The sequence below is a fragment of the Macrotis lagotis genome, chromosome X (assembly GCF_037893015.1).
Source record: "Macrotis lagotis isolate mMagLag1 chromosome X, bilby.v1.9.chrom.fasta, whole genome shotgun sequence".
In the NCBI taxonomy this organism is placed as follows: Eukaryota; Metazoa; Chordata; class Mammalia; order Peramelemorphia; family Peramelidae; genus Macrotis; species Macrotis lagotis.
Window position 1 is genome coordinate 290167494 of NC_133666.1, and position 11277 is coordinate 290178770.

Here is an 11277-nt window from a genome sequence, read left to right on the forward strand (position 1 = left end):
TGTCCATCAAGGCTGATCATCACCCCCATGTTGCTTTAAGGGTGTACAGTGTTTTTCTGGTTCTGCTCATCTCGCTCAGCATCAGTTCATGCAAGGATTTTCTATTACGTGAAGATAGTTAGCATATCCCTCTGAGTCTGAGTCTTTCCTTTTTCAGATACTAACCCAGTTCCTTCAGTGGCTCCACAAATGTCATGAAGTCAAGGCCCAAGGACCTGGATATCTTCTCCTGACTCTCTGTGACTTAATATCATCCTACCTAGAATGTGGAGCCCAAAACTTATTGACTCAATATCCAACTATGGTTTGACACTGGTAATAGATTAGAAAAATAGAATACCATAGCACTCCCTCTTATTCAAGAAACTATGTCCCTTTTAATGAAAACCATACTCACATTAGTGACTTAGCAAGCCTTATAGTCCCTGTTACTAGGGAGGCAAAGACTGGCAGATCACTTGAATTCAGGAGCAAAGTGCTTAGTAGGGCTTTAGCCAATCAATTGCACTCAGTTTGGAACCAATATGGTGAGCCTCTTTTGGGGTGGTGTGGGGCTAAGCTGTCCAAGGAGCGGTCCAGATCAGAAATAGTCAAAACTTCTGTGCCAATGGGCAGTGGTTTGTGACTGTGAGGGAGCAGAGAGGGAGGGAGGAAGATTCAGTCTCTGCACAGAAGATAGAATGCTAGACCTGAAAATCAGGAAGATCTGAGTTCAAATGTGACCTGAGATACTTACTAGCTGGCTCAAGTGCAAAATGGAAGCAGTAATGGTACTCATCTTGCAGATTTGTTATGAAGAACAAAATTTAATATTTGTTAAGTGCTTATCACAATGTCTGATACATAGTAGGCCCTATGTAAATGCTCATTCCCTCCCTCTCTCTCAAGTGAAACAAAAGAAAATAAAAGAAAAACTCATTAGCTTTGTAGCTGCCATGCCACTCTGTTGACATATTTTGAGCTTGCAGTGCATTCAACACACAGTCCTTTTTTTTTTTTAAGGAGGACCTTTTTTTCCTTCAGAAGAGTCTCTGCCATCTTGTATTTAATAAAACTGATGCTAAATGACTTATTCTGGGTCACACATCTAGTGAAGGATGGAACCAAACCTTAAATCCAATCTCCTGAAACTTTGTCTAGTCCTCTTTCATGATATCTGAATACTTGTAAGCCTATAAAAGTAGACCAACCCACCACCAGCACCACACCACCACCACCATCACCACCACTACCACACAACCACAACCACAAACTACCACCACCACACAATCACAACCACCCACCATCACCACCCAACCAACAACAACACCACTACTACCACCACCCCACTCCCAACTCCAACCACCAACTAACAACACCAACACCACTTCCACAGCTGCTATCCTTCCCCAATAAAGATGGAATGGTATTATTTCTGGGAGCAGTGGATGTAGAGAATGCACCTCATAGAAAAGTAAATTTTACTCAAGACCTTGCCCAAAACTAAAAAAAAAATTAAGTGATTGTATGCTATTAATTTAACATAAAATAAATCTAGTGTCCTAGGCCCAAATGCAGAGGGTATATGAGCAGCCATGTTCCCTGGATGAGCCTTCTTGCTTGCCTGGCTGAGCCTGGCCATGGACTAGCTAGTGCTTAATGATTTGAATTGAACACTACTCTCTCATTACTGCCTCTTCACATAAAAAGTTATGGCATTTTTAGATCCTGAAAGGCTGCTTTGTCCATGGTTGTAGCAGTCACTAAGAAAGAAAATGGCTTAATTTGGAATTTGATTAACTACCACAGGAAGTCCAGTAGGCTCTGACTCATTTTCCCAGGACTCTTGGTTATGCTCTCATGGGAAGAATGGGTATATACAGCAGGGTATCTTTGTCCTGACCAACCAGTTCTATGACCATCCATCCATCCCCACCTCCCTTCTCTGTTGGCAAAAAGTTGGAACTTGCAAGATAAGTGAAAATGTCTGATTTCTGTGAAAGTTCTTTTTTCCCCTAAGGGTTTTGGCTGTTGAAAAATATATCACTATGAATCAGACTGAAGACTATCAGGTACCTTAGGTTGAAAGGAAACTCTGGACATGTTCACTCCACACCATGAGAAAATACTACTACTACTACTACTACTACTACTACTACTACTACTACTACTACTACTATTACTACTACTACTACTAATAATAACTGAATTAAGCTAATACTTTAAAGTTTGCCACCGACTTTTCATACAATTGCTCATATGATCCCCATTACCAAGACCTGTGAGGTTGGCACTACAGATATTATTGTCCCCATTTTACAGATGAGGAGACATGTCTTGGATCATACAGTATGAGGAAGGATTCAATCTCCCCTAGGCCCCCCCCCCCAGCTGTTAATGCCCTTCTCCAAATTACTTTATGTTTTGTATATCCTTATCTGGGTCTTTGTTTCTTCCACTTAAATGTAAACTGCTTTAGGTGAGGGGCTGCTGTTATGTTTATCTTTGTAGGCTCAGGGCCTAGAATAGAAGTCACTGAATTAATTCTGAAAGGAAAAGTGTATAGAGACATGGTCCTGTAGTCAGTAAGAACTAGAGTTGTAAAGAATTTGAAAGATTCCTAATTCAATCCCCTCATTTATCTATTTATTCATTCATTTATTTGTTTTTCCAAGGCAACAGGGTTAAGTGACTCACCCAAGGTCACACTGCTAAGTAATTATTATGTGTCTGGGGTTGGATTTGAACTCAGGTCCTGCTGCATCTAGGGTTGGTGCTCTATCCACTGTGCCACCTAGCTGCCCCCTCCCCTCATTTTTTAAAATTTTTATTCATTTTTAGGTTTTTTTACAAGGCAAACGGGGTTAAGTGGCTTGCCGAAGGCCACACAGCTAGGTAATTATTAAGTGTCTGAGACCGAATTTGAACCCAGGTACTCCTGACTCCAAGGCCGGTGCTTTATCCACTGTGCCATCTAGCCGCCGCCCCCCCCCCCATTTATTTTTGAGAAAACTGAACCCAGAGAGATTATGTGGCTTGCCCAAGGTCACCTAGGTCCTAAGAGGCAGAGCTGAGATCTAAACCCAGGATTTAGATAAATGGCCTCTGAAGTCCTATCCAACTCTGGATCTAGGATTCTCTGAACACAGGTATTTCTACCTTCAGAAACAAGGTGCTGTTCACTCCAATTTAATACATAAGGTCATAGATTTAGACCTGGAAGGGATCTTAATGATGCTCTATTCCACTCCCTCTTTTTATAGATGATGAAAATAAAGAAGAGATTGAGTGACTTCTCTAGGGTCACACTGCTACCAAGTCTTTGAAGCAGGATTTAGATCCAGGTCTTCCTGACTCTAAAACTAGTACCCTGTCTTCTACACCATGCTTTCTTTATTGAAGTGAATTCAATTCAATTGTAAAAGCATTTCATAAGTACCTACCATGTTATGTTGACACTTATCTGTGTTAAGAAAAAAAATGTTAAGAATAGACCCTTACCTCAAAGGGCTTGCATTCCTTTAGTGGGAATAACATGTACACAGATTAGTAAATATCTAATAAGTGTCTGAGGTCAGATTTGAATCCAGGTCTTCCTGAGTCTAGCCTCAGCCCTCTAACCTCTGCTTCATCTTAAGATAAGGAGAGTCTCTATCTTGAAGACAACAAGTATATGTCTCTCTCTGACTCAAAGAGTTAATTTCTATTTGCTGTTTCAGGCATGACTCTTTGTGACCCCATTTGGGGTTTTCATGGCAAAGAAACTCGAGTGGTTTGCCATTTCCTTCTCCAGTTCATTTTACAGATGAGGAAACTGAGGCAAACAGAGATATGACTTGCCCAGGGGTCATACAGCTACTAAGTGTCTGAGGTCTGATTTGAACTCAGAAAGATGAATTTTTCCAACTGTAGGATTGGTGCTTTATCTACTGTGCCACCTAGTTATCTCCCTTTAATTTGTTATTAGGCAATTTCTGGAGCCCAAGGGGAAGACTTGCGCATATATAAGGTTTGTGAATCCCCTTTCTCTATATTTCAGGGTCAGGATGTTTTTTGAGCTGATATCACAGGTAATCTAGAATTTCAATGGGGAGACATCTCTTAAAGTTCTCCACCCACTCTGGAGATCTCTGTAGTGGGGAATAGACTAGGCAAATCACATCTATGCACCCAGGTGTTATAGTCAGGACCACGAATTAGTGAGGAAAATAAGTGGCCTAAAGCAGTTAAAGGGCAAGGGAGAAGGGGTGGCTAGGTGTCATACTGGATAAAGCACTGGCCCAGGAGTCAGGAGTACCTGGGTTCAAATCTGGTCTCAGACACTTAATTACCTAGCTGTGTGGCCTTGGGCAAGCCACTTAACCCCATTTGCCTTGCAAAAAACTAAAAAAAAATGGGCAAGGGAGGAATTTTGTATGTGACAATGGGAAAGGCCTCCTGCCTCTGGCTAGGGAAATCCTGTGCTCTCTATCTATTCATTGATCAGTTCAACCTGTCAATCCTTTTTCATTGATTACCATGGAGGTGTTGTGAAAAGCTGATACAGACCTAGTCTTCCAAACGGAGGATTTGCCTTTAAAACTATAAGCAAATCTCTTAACTTCAACCCTGCCTTACCTTCCCAAACCCCCTCCCCCCCACCCCCACTGCTTAAGACTCTAAGTTGCAGCATAGTTATCAGTCTGCATTGATAGTTGTTTTACCTATACGATGAAATTAGAGACTTAGACAAGAAAAACGCAAAATGTATATATAGAGTAGGAGAGATAGTCCATTTCTTAAGAACTTTCTATGTGTATACACTATACAAATACAAGACAGTCCTTATCCTCAAGGCAACATAAATCAGGAGAGGCAATTAGGTTGCTCAGTGGATAGAGCAATGAGTCTGGAGTTAGGAAGACCTCACTTCAAATCCAACCTCAGACATTTATTATCTGTGATTGTACAAGTCATTTTACCTTGTTTGCCTCAGTTTCTTCAGCTGTAAATTGAGCTGGAGAAGGAAATGGCAGACCACCCCAATATCTTTACCAAAAAAATTTCAAATGGGGTAATAGTCAGATTCCATTGAACAACAATTCCCATAGAGAGGGAGTATTACATAGTAGGAGGATAGCCAGGAAGTAGAATGGAGACCCAATGCTTAGCAAGATGAGGCAAAAGTTTTACCAATTAGAGAGAGCTTTGCACTTCAAGAGTAGTCTAAGATTCTTTTCAATAGAAGTTGAGAATAAGAGATGCCTTCTGGATATGTATATTAGCTTTCTTCATCCCTCCACAATGGTTTATCTCTACCTCCATTTTCTATTTGCAAGGTCAAAATTTGGTAAAATTCAAAGTAATCCAGATGTAATTTCTGTGACATATCCAAGGGTCTTGGTGCTCTTTTTTAAGATGACTGGAAAGTCATCTCATCCTTTTGGTCCAGTGGTCAGAAAACAATAAATTTAAATACTCAAGTCCACTTGTAATGTTTAAAAAAGATTTACTGGAACTAAAGAATTTGATGATACACCAGAGGAAATGGTTTGATTGGATGCACTGCCTGCTCTTCTGTGATCAGAATTCAATCATGTTTTAAAGTCTGCTGCTCACCTCATTAAGGGAATTGTCTTTTCTACTTGATTTGACTGATTTCGACACTAATAAAGTGAATTTTATCTTGCACCATGTGTAGTCCAGGGTAGAATAATGAGGCAGCTGCTTCCAGCTGATCACATCTGGTAAAATCCTCTAGGACATTGCACTGCAAATCCATAATAATAAGCATTGTAGCCCAACAAAAGAGAGGTGCCTTTTATAGAACTAATCATTTAGAACTCTGAAATATCAACTTATTCTGGCAAAGGGTGAACTGTTGAAAGCCAAATTCCTAAAGGAAAAATTTCTCCCATCCAAATGTAAATATCATTTCATCTATAATTTAAAAAATTTTTTTAATTTTAAAATTTTTACTGTAGAGTTCATGAAAACTCCCATTGTTTTCCAGTATTTGCAAGATGGTTTAAAGAATAAAATATCATTCCTCCATGTTTGAGGTGGAAATATGCAAATTACCCCTCATCCTCCCCTCTCCACAAATATTCTCCTTCTTCTTGAGGTAGTTGTCAGAGTTTAGGAACTGTTCTGAGAGGGTGATCAGACTAATGGAAGGTCCACAATCAACCCTGTTTGTTGAAAGTAAAAGTATTTAGCTCTTTCCTGTATTTAATCAACTGCTCTCAACAAGCCATCAGAAGAGAAATTATATTGCAACCAGAGACAGAGTTCATCTTTATTTGAAAATAAACATTTGAAAACATTATTACATAAGTATTTGATAGTTTTCTTTCCCAAATTTTATTAGAAATGGGAAGTAATTTGAATATGAATGTTCAACTTAATATTTGTAATGATTGAATATATAACTCAAATTTTTAAAAATGAATTTTAGCAATTGTTTTTACATGTGATTTGATTAAAGTAAGAAATATTAATAATAATCAATTCTATATAAAGACCAGAAATCTTTGAGTAGTTTGGGGATATTTTCAGATTCATAATAACACATATATTGTTATTCATAGTACTCATGGATAACAACAGTGATAAAAGAACTGAATGTGGGATGGCTCACTTTTTCCTATGGTACTATATGGATAAAGTCAAAACAAGGAGGAACTGTCAAATGTCAATCTTAAACAAGAAACTAATCACTTAAGACTGGGTAAATACCTCCAATGACACTCTCTTAATCTAACCATTGTCTGATCATCCACAGAGAGAAAATGGTAAACAGGGATCTAGACTCAATGTGACTCTACTCCAGAAAATTACCCCAAAAAGTCTCCTGACATCTATATCTTGATTGGCAGGTTCTACAGAAATAACATACATTCCTGCAAATATACATGAGATAAGGGGGTGCCAATACTACCAGTGCAGAGCTCCTGGGTTTAAACAGCTTCTTAAGTAAAGGAAGAACCTTTTTACTGAGGACCACATTATGTATCTTCAACAATCATTTATTTCTAGACAAGTGAGGGCATTGAGGTGGTTTGGTGGATAGAGTGCTGGGTCTGGAGTCAGGAAGAGGAGTCTTCCTGAGTTCAAATCCAACCTCAGATACTTACTAGCTGTATGACCCTGGGCAAGTCACTGAATCTCACTTGCCTCAGTTTCCTCATCTTTAAAATGAGTAGGGGAAGGAAATGACAAACTACTCCAATATCAGCCAAGAAAACCCCAAATGGGATCGTAAATAGTTAGACGTGATTGAAACAATTGAATAGTAAGAAGAAAAAAAGTGACAGTCAAATTCAATCACCAGCTCTATGTACATTCTGATCATCTTTCAGAGTCTAGTGGCTAAGAATGGAAAAAATGAGTGGATTCAGAATTGTTCACTCCTGTCTTTCTGAGGTCACTTTGATTTGGTACTACCATTCTGGGTTAGGATCTGACAGATTCTTTGTGTGCTGTTGTGTGATGCGAAGGAATAAAGTACCTAGTCTCTCTCTCTCTCTCTCTCTCTCTCTCTCTCTCTCTCTCTCTCTCTCTCTGTCTGTTTCTGTATGTGTCACTGAGAGACACACACATACCCCTTATGTGATGGAGTCTTTTGTGCTCTTGTTACAGAAGCAACAGGACACAGGGATGACCTCCAATGGTGGCAGAGGGAAGGGAATTGATTGTGCAGCCCTGACCTGCATGGTGCAACTGGCTCAGATCCTCGTTGGAATAGGCCTGGGGTTCTTGATCATCTCTGCTGGGACTGTATCTGTGGTGGTGATTGTGGCTTCAGCTGTGTCCTTATTTGGCTGCTGCTTCGTGGCTCTCTTTGTTAGATATGTGGAATAAAACAATAAAGAGACAATGGAATCAGATCAGTTTAATGGGTAATTTCATCTTTCTGATTTTTTGTGTTTTGCTGATCTGTCTAAAGAAGACTTGTGTTTTCTTTCAGAGATTCAAAAGAAGACACAGTCCTTTCCAATCTAGAAGGGAAGATAAGAAAGGGGCATAAATGACCTGTGCCTGCATCAGTTCCCAACAAATCTCTGGAACACAGTCGCTCTTAATTTAGGCACTGCTTGCTCAAGAGATAGAATCAAAGGGCCATCTTTTGGACGAAAAGGAAATTGCAGGATTTCTGACCTGGTTAACTATAAAAGTAGACTGGGCTGAATGCACTGAATGTGCCTATATGTCTCCAAAAATGGACATTTTCTATCTCCTGTTTTTAGGTTTGTATTTTAAAGTATGTTGGTAATTTTTAAAAATTAAGTTTATTCATTTTTAGTATCTTTAGCTAAATGAATAAAAATAATATACTTTATAACTGAATATTGAACACATGCAATTCACTTTAAAAAATTAAATTCCACATGTTCTCAATGAAAAGTATTGTGTATGCATATGTCCATAGAAGCTTTTCTGCAGTTCAGTTGTTTTTGTCAGACATAATTCTTGTAGAAGATAAGATCCCCCCCCCAAAAAAAAAAGAAGAAGAAGAAGATAAGATCCTAGGTACTTTGGGAATTACTTGCCTTTATTTTTTCCCTCAAACAATCTAGGAACATTTCATCATAGTCTCTTTCCCTTTCTGTCTTCTTTCTTACTTTTAAAGTATTTTATTTTATTTAATTTTCTGGAGGGATGTTTTCCTTTCTTAAATTGTTTGTTGTAGGTTTGCTAGTTAAAAAGTCTTTAGGTGGTCTTTCTTTTTCTTAGTAGAGTCCTCTCTCCTTTGGGCAGGATATTAAATATTATTAAATGTATATGTCATTTTATAACCATTACCACCACTACAATATATAAAGAGTTAGTATAGCTGTTATGTTAGCTGGATGAATATTTGGAGAAATTTCCAGGGAATTAAAATCACTTACATGCCATTGAAGATGAGATATCTGATTTTTTTGTTTGTTCGTTTTTAAATTTAGAGGGAATAAATGACAGATTCCTGGCTACATATAATCACTCATAGCCATCACTAGAAATCTTGGCAAGTGGATCAAGAAATCTGGAACAAATAGAACAAAACCTACCTACCCTTGAAACAACTTCTTAAGACAAATTAAGTTAAAGAGAGATAGAAAACCTGGAACACAATGTCCTCAGGGGAGAAACCCTGAAATACAGCCACCATAGGTGATGAATATATGTAGATGGGGAGGTTAGCAGGACCTCATCATGTTGTACCTTATAGATAGAAAAGGAAGGGAATAAGTATTTATATTGTGCCTACTTTCTGCCAACCATTTTACAGATATTATTCAATCTTCACAATGACCCATTTTACATTTGAGGAAACTGAGGCAGGCAGAGGTCTAGAGACATGCCCAGGGTCACATAGCCAGTAAGTATCTGAGGTCAAATTTGAATTCAGGGCTCTCTGACTACAGACCTAGCACTCTCCATTGATTCACCTAGCTGGAAAGAGGGAGAATAAGTAACGATTGGTAGACTCCTGTTTTAACTATAAATTCAGGTGTTGGTATATTAAGTTTTGTTGTTATGTGGTTGGTTGGTGGTTGATGGAGAAGTTGGAAGGGCAAAGGATAAAAGGATACAGGGAGATGGAAAGGGCAAAAGGTCTTTGGAAGCTATCTAATTCCTCATTCCTGATGAATACAAAACTATCTTTGAATCTCCCTTCTAATCTAATATCCCTCAAAATCTTTTCTTCTCTCAGTAATGTTTCTCCTTTTCCTCTTTCTGCTCAAAACTCAGAATCATAAATGTGCAGAACACAAGACCAGAATCACTCTCTCCTTCCTTGGGCTCTGGGTATTGGACTTGAATTATATAGTCACAGTGAATTTATAGGTGGACTGTAGTCTAAACCTCTGTGGGGTGAGGAGGAAATAACATTCTTCCCCCTTCCTGTTCTCTCCAATATATGACTATTCTAGTTTACAAATTATTGAGGACAGATTGGGCCATATGGTTTGAAAAACTGAACTATCCATCTAATGCATCGTCTAATGCTTTTTATTCCATACAATAGTTGCCCACCTGGCCCTCCATATCCTTTCGGATGGTTCAGTGGTGCAGTAGAGAAGATGACTCTTGTCTATGATTTACCAAGAGGTAGCCTCCTTTATTCTAGGGAGGAAGCTGTGCACATTTAACACTTTGGATGGATTAGTGAATGTGAGAATAAATACTATAATTCTTAGACTGTGACCCACAATAAAGGTTCTAACTCTTTCAGACCACAATCTGCCTCTATTTTTATGCTCCCCTTTGTAGCATATCCCGGGATGGGATCATGTACTAGGATTTCATAATACCAAGGTCATGCTTCCCTCTTTCTACCAATGTCACTGTCTAGCTGAGTTATTGATCAATATAGAGCTAGTCTGTTATGGTCTTAATTGGTTGTTATATGGTGACTGGTTAACCTCATGGAAATGGATAATCAGGAAAGTAGGATGAACTTAAATATGTCTTCCTTCACATATACTTATAGTGCTCCATTCATATTTATGTTCCATCCTTTCTTTCTGTCTCTCTGTCATTTATAAATGTCTTTAAAGGATTTCAAAGTACTTTATATATTATTTTATCTGAGTCCAATGGAAATTTTTCAGATAGATATCCAGCAAATATCTCCATCTTGCAAATGAAGAAACTGAGGCTACTAGAAGTTAAATGGTTTGTTGATAGTTACATAGTAGAGTGTCAGAGGAAGCAGGATTCAATCTGTTCTTACTGATTCCAAATCTAGTAATTTTGAATATGAGGGGGGGGAAATGTGCAGGACAGAAGTCTGAGGATGATCCTTTGGCAAGACCAATTCCTTTGTGATAGCAGAGACCCCAGAGTTGGTTGTAGATTCATAAATACAAAAAAAAAAGTATTTTTTTGTGGTTAAGACTTAAACCAAGTATAAACAAAAACCGAGTTTTGCCTTGAAAGAGAAGTAGAATATCTTTGGTCTCACCAAAACAAAAGCCATAGAAAGCTAATAAACTGAAGTTGAATCACCTGTTGGAGCAATAGGGAACTACAGGAACCTAGGCTGAGCAGGATGGAATGAGAATGACTCCTGGAATGACTCCTGTAACCATCAGCAGAGAGCAATAAAGAATATAAAACTGAGCTTCTAGCAGCTGGGAACTGCAGTGAGCTAGAAGTGCTCTCAAAAAGTTTTAAGTGATTGAGAATTTTACTTTGAGCTTTGGGGAGATGGTTGCTGCTTTGAAGCTTTCTAACATCTTCCTCTGCTTTTCGATAAAACTTCTCTAATACTGGCGCTTGTTAGTGAGAAGTTGTTCTCATTAGATTGGGTATCTTCTGTAGGTTTTC

At 38.6% G+C, this 11277-nt stretch overlaps 1 protein-coding gene across 1 annotated transcript in view; it reads left to right on the forward strand.

Moving 5' to 3' along the window:
- The window catches only part of SLC45A2 (solute carrier family 45 member 2), a 61978-nt gene extending 53669 nt beyond the window's left edge, over positions 1–8309 (forward strand). The window contains exon 7 of the mRNA XM_074201682.1: positions 7600–8309. Coding sequence (XP_074057783.1) covers positions 7600–7821 — 222 coding nt within the window. The 3' untranslated portion in view covers positions 7822–8309. The remainder of the gene's footprint in view (positions 1–7599) is intronic.
- The last annotated feature ends 2968 nt before the right edge of the window (positions 8310–11277 follow it).